Source organism: Lactuca virosa, chromosome 5 (assembly GCF_052849685.1).
Source record: "Lactuca virosa cultivar CGN04683 chromosome 5, Lactuca_virosa_CGN04683_v6, whole genome shotgun sequence".
NCBI lineage: Eukaryota > Viridiplantae > Streptophyta > Magnoliopsida > Asterales > Asteraceae > Lactuca > Lactuca virosa.
In genome coordinates this window covers 382,043,766-382,056,802 of record NC_136430.1, presented here as the reverse complement: position 1 = coordinate 382,056,802, position 13,037 = coordinate 382,043,766, and the positions used below count along the sequence as shown (strand labels likewise).

Sequence of the window (13,037 nt, the reverse complement as noted above, 5' to 3'; positions counted from 1 at the left end):
AAGCACATCTGCCAATATTATCATTTAGGCGCAGCTGTCAGAATTATGACATTCTCTATTAGGCGCAGCTGCCGATATTGTCCTTTAGGCGCGACTGCCAGGATTATGATGTCCTCTATTAGGCGCAGCTGCCGATACTATCCTTAGAGCGCACTTGCTAGGATGTTTAGAGTAGATCAAAAACATCTACAGATTGTGGCACAGCTGCCAATGCTCATCTATAGGGTACTAGGTCCATTGCTGCCAATGTTCACCTATAGGGCACTATGTCCATACTACCAATGTTTCTCTATATCAGCTTTCATCCCTCATCACTCATCTACCCATATTTTACCCAACATATTTTGTAGATATAAAATACATATATAGTTTAAATCATTTAAAACATGTATAAAATCATTCATCCAACATAGATAACAAGTATACAGATAATATACACACATAACACGTAATTTATATAAAATACTTCATATCTATGTGTAAGATGAAAGTAACTATGCACTCACTTGTTAAAGTGACGACTCGATATTCGAGCAGCGCTTCGCTTCTTAACAATATGATTTCCTTCGACGAAACCTAGTATTATTACCACTAGATTTTAGTCTAATATTTATTGCGACTAATTATTAGTCTAGATTCGTCATTAACTCAGAGTCTACTTCATGATCTATCAAGTAAGGAACAACCAGGTAGGATCATATCGGAGGTATGGTCCATTTGGTATACGAAGTATACTGTTTGGAAATCCCACTTTAAACACCTTACTAAATCACAGCCTAGACATCATCCCCGTAAGTAAATCAGTTAGTATAACGACTTTGAATCACTGATAAATCTTATTTATAGGTCCATACTAACGATATTATATTTAAATATAAGCTATATTTAAAGTAGGGTAGGCGTATCTAACTTACAGTGGGTTTTGCTAAAAACCGGGTTCCGCTGGAGCAGAGCTTCTGAGCGGAAAAGCTCTTTTTCTCGGAGCCTTCGGGCGCTCAGGGTCTTTCCTCTAGCAAGTTGAGGTTACTAGGGATTTAGAGGGGTTTTGGGAGTCTAGATAGAAGTTAGAGAGAGAAAGAAAGGCTTATGGTGTGAAGAAAATATGAAGGATTCACCCTTTATTTATAGGGGTTTTATCATAGAGTAGACCCTAAGTTTCGTCTGTATCTTCCGCGTACGAGCTCTGTTTTCTAAGTTCTTTATATCCACACGTTGGTATTTACGAGTACTACAACTTTTATTTAGACGCCGTCGGCTAATTCTCAATCTATCTCAGATTTACAAAACTGTATCGAATTTATCGCGCTTAAAGAGTAGGGACCAAGTTTCGTCCATATCTTTAACATACGAGCTCTATTATCAATGTTCTTTATATCCACGCGTTGGTATTTACGAGTACTACAACTTTCATTTAGTCCCCTTCGGCTAATTCTCATTCTATCTCAGATTTACAAAACTGTATCGAATTCGTCGCGCTTGAAGAGTAGGGACTAAGTTTCGTCCATATCTTTCGCATACGAGCTCCGTTTTCGTCTGTCTTTTTATCTTTTAACTCCTAGTAATGATATCTTCATTTCTCGTTTAGATTATTTTGGCTAAAAATTGACCGATCTAAAATTTGAATTTCCGGGTTGTGCACTGTTATGCTAAATCTTAGAAAAATCGTAACTTCCTCATACGAAGTCAGATTTGGACGTTCTTTTTATGCACGCTCTTGGTTTAACGTATACTACGAATTTTGTTTAGATCACTAAGGCTAAAAAGTATTTTATCAAAAATTCACTTTTTACGTTACGCGGTGTCGTGTCGGTTTAGCCGTAAAACTTCGACGGGTCATAACTTCTTCGTTATAACTCGGATTTCGACGTTCTTTATATGTACGGAACCCTTGTGACATTTGCTACAACTTAGTTAAGATTATTCATTCTAAATAATCTTCCATTAAAAAGTCATTTTTGACACTTATTGTTTCTAAATTGACTAGCCCGAATCTGCGGGCGTTACAGTCTACCCATCACTCGGGTTTCTCCTTACTCTCTATTGTGTCCAAGGTGACCTTTGATGGCACCAATTACAATGATTTGATGCGTAACATCAAGATGGCTCTTCGATTTGAGGGAAAAGAATATGTCCTTGACGAAAAGCTTGTTGAAATGGATGAAGCCAATGCTACTGTAGAACAACTAGCCTCATACAAGAAACACTAAGACGATGCAACAAAAGTTCCTTGCATCATGGTCGCTACCATGACCCCTGAGTTGTAGAGGTTCTATAAGGACTATTGGCCCTATGAGATGAACAATGACCCCGTGGAAAATTTTCCATAAGATAGATTGTGAAGAGAAATATGAAGTGATCAAAGCCATCATGGCTTGCAAAATGAAAGAGGGAGAGTCTGTGTGCAACCACGTGCAGAGAATGCAAAGGTACGTGGAACGGCTTGTTAGGATCAATGTGCAGTTCTATGAGGAGTTGGCCATTGACATGGTCTTGAACTCCTTACCAAGTTATTATGATCAGCTCATTTTGGCCTATAATTTGAACAACACAAAAACCACATTGGCCCAACTCCACAACTTGCTACAGACTACTATGTCGAGAATGAAGGGAAAGAATCCAGACCCTTCTACTAATGCTGTTGTTCTTGCCATTAGTCAAAGCAAAGGGAAGAAAAGAAAGGTTGATCCTAAAGCTAACTGGAAGGGCAAGGCTCATATTGGATTATCTAGCAATGGCCCAAAGGCGAAGCCCAACTTATACATTCCAACTGTTTGTGACCCCAAAGAGGCCACTTGTTACTATTGCAATGACAAGTGCCATTGGAAGAGGAACTTCCCCAAGTACCTGCAAGACATCAAGGATGGCAAGGTAAAACCAAAGTCAACATGTATATACACTATTCAAATTAATAAATCACCATCTACTCGTTCTTGGGTCCTTGATACATGATGTGGTTTTCACATTTGTTCTGATATGCAGAGACTAAGAGAAAATGAAAAGGTGGAGCATGAAAGGATGAATATGATCATGGGAATAGGCGATCTTCTCATGTTACAAAGATTAGGACTTATCATCTTATGCCTAGTAGTGATGTTAGTTTAGATTTGATTAATTGTTGCTATTCGTTAGAAATGACGTGAAACATTATTTCATTTCATACATTGTTCGGACAAGGTATTCGTTGCTCATTTAATGATTTGAATGGTTCAATTTTAGTTTATAAAAATGGTGTTTTTATATTTGAAGCTTTACCTTGCAATGGTGTGTATGAAACAATGACTTGTGTTGATAACATAGGCAATAGTGTATTTCAAATTGATTCGTCTAATGGTTTAGACAAGGCATGCTTGTGGCATTGTCGCCTTGGGCATATTAACAAGAAACACATCGCCCAACTCCAAAAGGATGGAGTGTTGGAATCACCTTTCATTGGATCTTGTGAAAGAGGTGAAGGATTGTTGGACGTCATACACACAGATGTGTGTGGACCCTTTAGATCCACCAAAAAAGATGCTAATCAATTTTATGTAATATTTACAGATGATTAAAGTAGATATGGCTACATCTACTTGATCAAACATACATCAGAAACCTTTGAAAAGTTTAAAGAGTTTAAAGATGAAGTCGAGAATCAATTAGGAAAGAAGATAAAGATGATCTGATCTGACAGAGAGGGTGAGTATCTTATTATCGAGTTCCACGACTACCTCAAGGAATATGGAATAGTTTCATAATTGACTCCTCCAAGAACACCACAACTTAATGGTATGGATGAGAGGCGCAATCGGACCTTGTTGGACATGGTTCGTTCCATGATGAGTCGAGCCACTCTTCCAATCTCCTTCTAGGGGTATGACTTAGAGACAGCTTCCTATATCCTCAATCTTGTCCCTACTAAGAAGGTTTCCAAAACACCTCACGAGACGTAGACATGGAAAGTTCCCTCGTTAACACTTATCAAAGTCTGGGGTTGTGAAGCTTTCGTTAGACGAGATACTCATGACAAGCTAGAAGCCAGAAGTGAGAGATGTATTTTCATTAGCTACCCACAAAAGTCTTTTGGATACTTGTTCTATAGACCTAGTGAAATCGTGGTCTTTGTAGCACAGAGAGGAGTCTTTCGCGAGAGAGAGCTCATATGCAAAGAGGACAGTGGGAGCACATTTGATCTTGAAGAGATTCAAGATTCAACCAATGAAGGAACCTTAGAAGACACTAGCACTCAACCAGAGGAAGAAATTCCAGCTGATCCAGTTGACAATTCATTACCCCTTCGTCGTTCCAGTAGAGTTAGCATGACATCAACGTTCTATGGTTCCCATATAACGTTAGATGGTGATACGTTTATCAGTGATCAAACACTGGTAAATTTGGATGAGCCTACTAACTACAAGGAAGCGATGGCAGGCCCCGAGGCTTCAACATGGAAAGAGGCACTGGACAACAATATCAAGTCCATGTATGACAACCAAGTTTGGAATTTGGTTGATCAAGAACCTGGTCGAAAGAAAGTTGGTTGCAAATGGATCTTCAAGAAGAATACCGACATGGATGGAAATGTACACACATTCAAGGCATGACTGCTTGCGAAGGGCTTTACCCAAAACCTAGGGATTGACTATGATGAGACCTTCTCACCAGTGGCCAAGATAAAATCTAATAATTCCCACCACAGGTGCCTATCATGATTATGAAATTTGGCAAATGGATGTCAAAATAGCTTTCCTTAATGGGAAGTTGGCTGAATATGTTTACATGATGTATCCATAGGTTTTTGTTGATGCAAAGTTTCCCAATAGAGTGTGTAAGCTTGAGAAATCCAACTATGGATTGAAACAAGCATCTCGCAGCTAGAATCTTTGCTTCCATGAGAAAGTCAAAGAGTTTGGTTTCTCTAGAAGTGAGGATGAGTCATGTGTGTATGTCAAGGCTAGTGGGAGTATAGTAAATTTTCTAGTATTGTATGTTGATGGCATACTACTTATAGGAAACAACGTTCCAACCTAGAAAGAAGTAAAATCTTGGCTTGGAAAGTGTTTTGCTATGAAGGATCTAGGAGAAGCTACCTATATTCCTGGGATAAGAATTTTGAGAGATAGAAAGAAAAGACTAATTGGAATTAGTCAAAGTACATAGTTGGAAAAGGTACTAAAATGGTTTAGTATGGAAAATTCCAAGAAAGGAGAGCTACCTATTCAGAGTAATGCCAAATTGAGTAAGACTCAAAGCCCCAGTTCAGATGAAGAGATAGTTGATATAAGTCGAATCCCCTATGCTTCAGCTGTGGGATAAATCATATACGCTATGACATGTACTCGCCCTGATGTGTCCTTTGCTTTAAGCATGGTCAATCACTATCAGGGAAAGTCTGGCAGAGCTTATTGGACAGCGGTAAAGAACATTCTCAAGTATCTGCGAAGGGAAAATGATATGATTCTAGTATTTGGAGGAAGTGATGTGTTGAGAGTGACTGGGTATAGTGATTCCATATTTCAAACAGATAGAGACAACTTCCGTTCTCAATCTGGTTGGGTGTTCACATTAAATGGTGGAGTAGTTACTTGGAAAAGTTCCAAGCAAGATATGGTGGTTGATTCTACTTGCGAATCAGAGTGCATAGCAACAAGTGAAGCATCAAAGGAAGCGGCTTGGTTGAAAAACTTTATCGGAGATCTTGGAGTAATTCCAACCATTCAAGAGCCAATGGAACTTCGCTGCGATAATGAAGATATGGTTGCTTTGACTAAATAACCAAGAGACCATGGTAAGTCAAGAAATATCGGCAGAAAGTACCATTACATCAGACATAGAGTAGAAGAAGGTCACCTCATTGTGAAGATGGTATCATTAGAAGAGAATCCTGCAGATCCTTTGACGAAGGCTCTAAGTAGGGTCAAGCATCATCAACATGCTAGGAACATTGGTTTGAGAGATGATATTAGTTTTAGTAGTTAGATGAGTAGTTTGAAACTTGTAACAAAATACGTGTAATTGATTTTTGGTGATTAAATAATAGAGATTATTTATAAGCTTGTTACTGCCTTTTTCAATTATTTATTCTTGTGTTTCATTTTTGCATGTTTTACTTCCCGAATAATTTAATTATTTAAATTCCACAGTCACTCATACTTTGGGGAGTAAGTAGTGAAATAAGATTGTCATGAATTGGATTGTAGATTGTCTAAGTGAGTTACATATAGCAATTGTATTGCTACAACATTCATGGGTACTTAGAAATGGAGATTTAAGTATTGGATAAACCCACGCTCAGAGAATTACTTCATGGATTATATCACGAGTAATTCTGAGATGATAATATCTTATATTCTTGAAACGGAGATATATGAGTTGTATTTTACAAATCGATTGTGCATTGGTGTTGCGAAAACGCATCAGTAACTTGATGTTATAAAATGAAGTGTCATATATGATTTTGTGTGTAAAGGATACAAGAACATAAGTCAAAGTTTATTTGTTCCTTTTTTCCTAATGGGAAAAGCGATATCTTTGGTCCCCTCGGTGATTTAGTGTTGACTTATAATATTGGGCTAAGTCAGGACTAAATTGATGTGTTCAATTAGAAGTCTTTTGTCGTTATTAGAAATCAGAAATCGGTAAACAATATTTTGGACAATGAGATTGATTTTAATCCATGTCTCATGTCTATACTATATCTAGTAGAACAGAGTAATATTTGATCACTTATCATAGCACCAATGTCTGATTAGATTAGATTTTGGTAGTTGCTTTGGAAACCACACTCTGCTGTTTAATTTGGAGGTTGTAATTTTGTTAAAGACTTATCGGAGTAGGAGACTGTTGGATTAGGTGTCTAAGCCATTAACTAAATTATTATAAACTTAAATTATTAGGAAAGTCCTTTTGGGTTTCCCTCAAACCTAGTAATTGACTGGAATGCTTTTTGGAGAGAAAGGATGATTTGTTAATTTATTATATGATTAATAAATTAATTAGCAATGAAAATGAATAAATTATTAGTATGTTTTGAGAAAAATATATTAGTTATAAATTATATTATTTATTTAATAATTAATCAGAAATTAATTGGAATTACATTTGGGATTAATTGGATTAATTAAAACTTGAAGGACTAAAAGTGTAAATGTCCAAAAGTTGAACATTGACTGATTCTAGAACCTCCTTAGGAGAAGGGACGGTTCTAGAGGGGTTTATGGAGCTTTTATAGGAGTTCTAGGAAGCTTAGGGTTGCTTGGGGGGAAAGAAAAGGGTTAGAGTTATCCAAAAGGAAACCTACCTTATATACACATCCTTAAGCCCTATAAATACCCCATGACTTAGGGATTTCCAATTTCAAACTTCCAAGGAACCCTTTGAGCCAAAATTATACCTTCTACTACCCTCTCTTCAATAGCCTCCAACTACTATGGTTTGAGTGTGAGTCATCAGAGGCACGGGATTTTTGGTGCTGGCTTTCTAAAGTTCTATAAAGAAGGATTGCTAGTTTATTTATAAAAGTAAACTAAAAGTTATGTTTTGTATTATCCCTTATCCAAAATCTAAAAATAGCTTGCACTTTAGGGTTCTGAAATTCAAATTTCTGTTTGCATGTCATAGTGAGAACATAGATCCTTTAGGGTGTATGCGAACTTAGGTTTTAGGTTTTCCGCCAAAAATATGATTTTTGTTACCTATAAAACCCATCAATCTATACCTAAGAAATAGAGTTATAGGAGGAACTAAGGTTCTTATACTAATCTGTAACACCTGATTCAGGTATTCGACCTTTGATGCTTTTTATTTATTGAAAGATGTAAAACCTCAAATATATGGTGGTCACGACATGATGAAGGAAGCCTCACGATGTGACCATCAATACAAAGACACATGTCCATCCTTGCTAGTCACGACGTGACCCATGGGTGGTCACCATGTGTCGACGGGTTAACCCTAATTCCATGTTTTGTGCCCTATTTAAAGCAAGTGACGGGCTAGGGTTTGCATGCCCTCAGCCTCCATCGCCTTCCTCTTGCCCAAATAGAAGTTAGCTTCCTTTGTGACATTGAAGATATCTTTTGTTGGTTTTTAGCTCATTGTTGAAGAAGAAGACTCCTTTGGTGTATTATGTTGGCAAGAAAGTCTCCTCCTCACCACCTTGTTTTTTTTGGACCTTTGTAAGTCATAAATATCTTGCTTTTCTCATTAAGCATGCTAGATCCAAGTTTTATTCACTTTTCTTCATGGTTGGGTTGGGTAGCATGCATGGGATCCATAAATTTAGAAACTTTATGGATCATTAAGGCATTTTAGTTAGCATAGATCTCAGATATGATGTTTGGTGGTAGTTTGGATTCCAAGCTTGAGTTTTTAGTCTCATTTCTCTCTTGATTGACCTAGTTAGTGTTCAAGTCATGCATTGGACATGCATGACTAAAAAGATACGATTTTTATGATCCTTTGGGTTAGGGAGAACCTTATGGAAAGTTTGAAGGATTGGCTTTAGGGATTAAGAGCTTAATGCTCTAGGTTGCTTAGAACAGATCTCATGACATAACGAGTTGCATGTCACGTCATGAAGAGGGATGTGTCTATGACTATTTTGTTCTGGCTCTGTGACGACGTGACTCGTGGGTTGTCACGACGTGACAATCGGTTGAGGTTGACCTGAGTGTTTTTGGCCATGGTTGACTTTTTGGGTCAAACTAGGGTTTTAGGGTGTAGACTGAGAGGTTCTTTCTTTGTTGCTGTTAGGTGTCTTGTTGCTCCTGTCTATCCTGTGTGTGAGAGTTGTGGTATTTTTAGCTGCTATTTGCGAGGCGAGTCTTCTCACTACAGTTACATGTGTGGTATTTGTGTCTGTGACCAGTTGGGTCTTAATTGTTGATTATTGTTATATGTGAATTGAACTGAATTGCTGACAACTTTGGGAATGCTGAAAATCCCCAGGGTTGCTGATAACCCCTGAAATGTGTTGATAATCCACTGGGTGTGCTGTTAGCTCACTAGGATTGTCGATAATCCCCAAGGTTGTTGATAACCCATAATTGTTTGTTATGTTGTGCTATATGGATATTTTGGGAAGGAATCACTAAGATTTGTTCTTACAAATGTGGATTAATATGTTTCACATACTACAGATGATCGCGGAAAGGCGAAGGCTTGAGTGTACACACCAACTTGCAGATTTTTATGATTCTGCATTTTGATACTCTGATTGGGATTATTGTATTTAATGTACCCGAGATTTTATTGACTTGATTTTTATGATATTTGGGATTTTTCTATAATAAAAAATGAAAAATTTTGTGCTAAAAATTAGGATGTTACAAGTCGATATTAGAGCCCTAGTTTGAGTGAATTGGATGAACATTCATGGGATTCCAGTCTCAAACGAAGGACCTGAAACTTTTATAAAAACCTTTTTACAAAAGAATTAATTTCAAGGAAATAACATTGGAAGCAAAGTGTATAGTCATCCAGAGCTCAAGGAAGTGGTCTCCTAAAGTATCCATATCTCTGTTATATGTTGTATAATGGTTGCTATTATTTGATCTGATATAAATGCATGCTAGTGATAAGATAAGGATCCCTTAGGAATTTCAAGATAAGGTTGCCTGATTTATCTGATGCCTTATAGCCTAGGATATTACTTATGGATGCTTTTCTAGTGTTGTAACTAAGATTTCTAATTGCTTTGTGTATACTACATGGTTGTATATAATTAGGATTTTATAGCCTGAGAATGTTTTGTTTGAATTTATTTATTGTTCCTTGTCTGGTTGTGGATTTGGGATGAAACATTTTGATGAGATTAAAACGTTTAGAACGATAAGATTCTTAAACAGATAAATCAAGAACACAATGAAATTAATAACACCAGATGAATCAATGCTTGTGTCGAATGATTAATCAGTCACGACCTCAGAAGAACTCTATGAAGAATTGCTACTGTAGAGGTGTGCTAGGGTTACAATACGATCAAAAGAGTAAAACTATCAAAAGCGTACATACTAAGGTGCATGCATGCACTATATAAAGTAAACCCTAATAAATGTAAACGGCTGGACAGGCCCATAACCTAGAACATAATAGACCTAGACAAAAGGCCCAATGACGCAACACTTCAAGACTCTACAATCTCCCCCTTTGCGTCAATTGAGGCGAGAGATTACTGCTGTTGAACTTGTGTGGTCTTCTTTACCGTTTTGAACATCTTCGGTATGATAGCAAGAATAGTGCGTCGATAGTTGATGTACCACTGAAGCATGTCATTGAAAATCTTCTTTGCAGCATCATCATTGGATTTACATCTGTTTACTATATCCAGAATATGTTCAAGAGCAACAGTAGAAAACAGATGCTTGTCAGACAAGGCGAACATGCACTTTAGTGGAGTAGCCGAACCTACAACTTCTTTAGTAAACATCACCGTCAAGTGTTCGGTGTCAATCTTGCCCATACGCATCTTATTCACATCACTAGATTTGCCAATGGGTTTGACAATGGGCTTCTTCCTTAGAGCAGAAGCAATCTCCCGATCAAGCTTCGCTACTTCATGAATATATGATACCAACATTCTCTTTATGTGATCAAGAATGGGTTCGTACTTCTGGTCATTTGACAAAAAATGTTAGTCAACAGAATCCAGTCATGAGGATTGAGATTCAAAAAATCTGCAAGAGAAAAGTCATGAATCGAATCTTCAGAACCACGAGTAACTCGAAATTTCACGTTGATGAATTTACCTGCAGCAACTGGCTTCATAACCTTGACCGTAGTAATCTTGTTTGCACTCCAGGTCAAATACTGAGGTTGCGAGAAAGCAAGGTAGTAATCGATTAGGTCTCTGTCAACCTTCGGGTCAGGTGAGGGAACAGAAGCAGTTGGCTCAAAGCAATGAAAAACGAATGCCCTTCGAGTGATCGGCATATCGAATTACAAGTCTTTAGAATTAACCAAGTCAAAGGAAATGACTGGTTCAAGCCAATGAGTACTTGGGGATTCAATCGCTTCTTTCAACAGTTTTTCCAATGTCCATAATGGAAAGAGAGATTTACTTCGTTCCATAATGACATGGGCATCTTTAGCTTTCCTTTCCCTCTCTTCGGTTTCACGAGTTTGCTTTAACAACTCATCTTGATTCACATCTTCTTTTTCTCCACTTTCACCAACAATTTTCTTTCCTTTATCTTGAAAAGTTGAACCCGAAGCTTCATTATCCTTCGGTTCTGTGGTGACACTTGGTTTAACAGGAGGAGGTGGAGGATTTTCGGTTGTTGGAGTTTGGCTTTTGGGATTTTGTTTTGGTGGATCTTGAATTGATTCTCCCCCTTGTTTTGGAGGGACACCCGCCTCCGAAACACCTTCTATCGTGCGCAGAATTGCAAGTGCAGGACGTAATTTTTCAGCCAAACGTCTCCTGATGGTGATGGTGAGAACCGTATCATGGGTATCCAGGAGATCGACCAGAAGAGCATGAACATCATCAACACAGTTTTTCACCACTGCACGTTCGGTCTTGAGATCATCAATCTCCTTCTTCGCTTGTGAAAGCTTGACAGATTGAGTTTTGATCAGAGTAGTTTGTCGAGCTAGCTCATCCATCATTTTATTTTCGAAAGCGAGATCAGCCTGGAGTTTGTCTAAACAAGAGTTGATAGACGTATTGAGTGCCAAGTGATCAGTTTGGATGTCAGAGCGAACAGTTTCAAACTTAACTAGTTCGGTTTGGAGAGAAGAAACAAGCTTTTCGATAGAAGAAGTCACTGTGTTTACATGTTGCTACGATTCAGCTTGTAGAGACTGCAAAAATTCTTTAACATCAGCCATTAGTTTATCGACTTTTTCGGTCGCTGTCTTAGTGGATTCATTGATGGATTTGGTTGCTTTCTCGAATGAAGATTCATGCTGCTGGACCAAAGTTGCTACTAAATCTTTGATAGAAGCATCAGAATATGTCGAAGTAGAGGATTAAGATGAAGAGGCGAGCAAAGTATCAAGCTTCTCATTTAACTCCTTGAGGTGCCTCTTGGTGACTGGGACATCGTCATCGTCATCACTTTGAACAGTGTAGGCTCTGTAGTGAAAAGTATCAAACTCCATATCAGCGCCACCGAGAACAGTATCGGATTCGTCGGAGTAGACTGGTGATAAAGGTTTTGAGGTAATGGGAGTTTCAACACCTGAAGTTTGTGCCCCCACATCAGATGCGTTGACAGGAGGTGTAGGTACAGTAGAAGTGGTGGTGGTGGTTGATTCGGTGAATAATGGTGGTGGTAGAGGTCTAGAAGTAGGAATTTGAGTGGAAGATGGAGGAGGGCATGGAGCGATTGAAATCGGAACAGTAGTGTGCTGAGGAGAAGAAGGTGGAGATGGAACAGTGTTAGTAAGGATTACCTCTAGAGAGACCTCTCAGATCGAATCATCAGACTTATCTTGCTCCGGATCTTGTTCAACTTCAACATCTTGATCTGAAGGAACGTATTCACTGTCACTAGATGATGGAGCTTTCGGCTTGTGTGCCACTTTTTTCAGCTTGCGCTTCTTTGGAGCCGAAGGGTCTGCAGTGGAACCCTTTAACTTCTTTGGAGTGACAGGTTTAGAAGAAGGCCCTTCTTGAATTTCCTTCCTAGAATCCCCTTTCTTTCCCCGTTTGGCTGGTTTATCAGCCATATCAAGCGATTGTTGCATCTCTAGGGTTAACGGTCTCGGTCTTGAGGCTGGAAGCTTTTTGTACTCATTGATTAGCTTGCTGGCCTTTGAAACACACAGATACATGGACTCTGGAATTGAACCAATAAAAGAAAATTTGGTGAAATCAGCCACAATGATTTTTGTGGTGTGAAACATGGCAATCGCAGACTTTAAGGAATCCGCGATAACTGGAGCTTGGAACTTCTCCATTGCTCGCTGTGTGATATGTTGGATAAGGTGTCTAAGTCCATAACTTATTTGATATATACTTGACCCGACCCGGCATGGTCCATTTGGGTTGCACTTCACCCGAACTAGTTATGGATAATTTTATGAGAATTGTATACTTACGATTTATTAATATA

General features: G+C 38.3%; 1 protein-coding gene across 1 annotated transcript; it reads left to right on the top strand.

Moving 5' to 3' along the window:
* The first annotated feature begins 5,343 nt into the window (after window positions 1-5,343).
* On the top strand, window positions 5,344-5,751 carry LOC145113720 (secreted RxLR effector protein 161-like). Its single transcript, XM_079049777.1, has one exon. It carries the CDS (start codon window positions 5,344-5,346, stop codon window positions 5,749-5,751), a length of 408 nt encoding a protein of 135 aa, XP_078905903.1.
* The last annotated feature ends 7,286 nt before the right edge of the window (window positions 5,752-13,037 follow it).

Excerpts from the sequence above, each read along its gene's own strand:
- LOC145113720 (XM_079049777.1), top strand. The coding sequence starts at position 5,344 with ATGGTCAATCACTATCAGGGAAAGTCTGGCAGAGCTTATTGGACAGCG.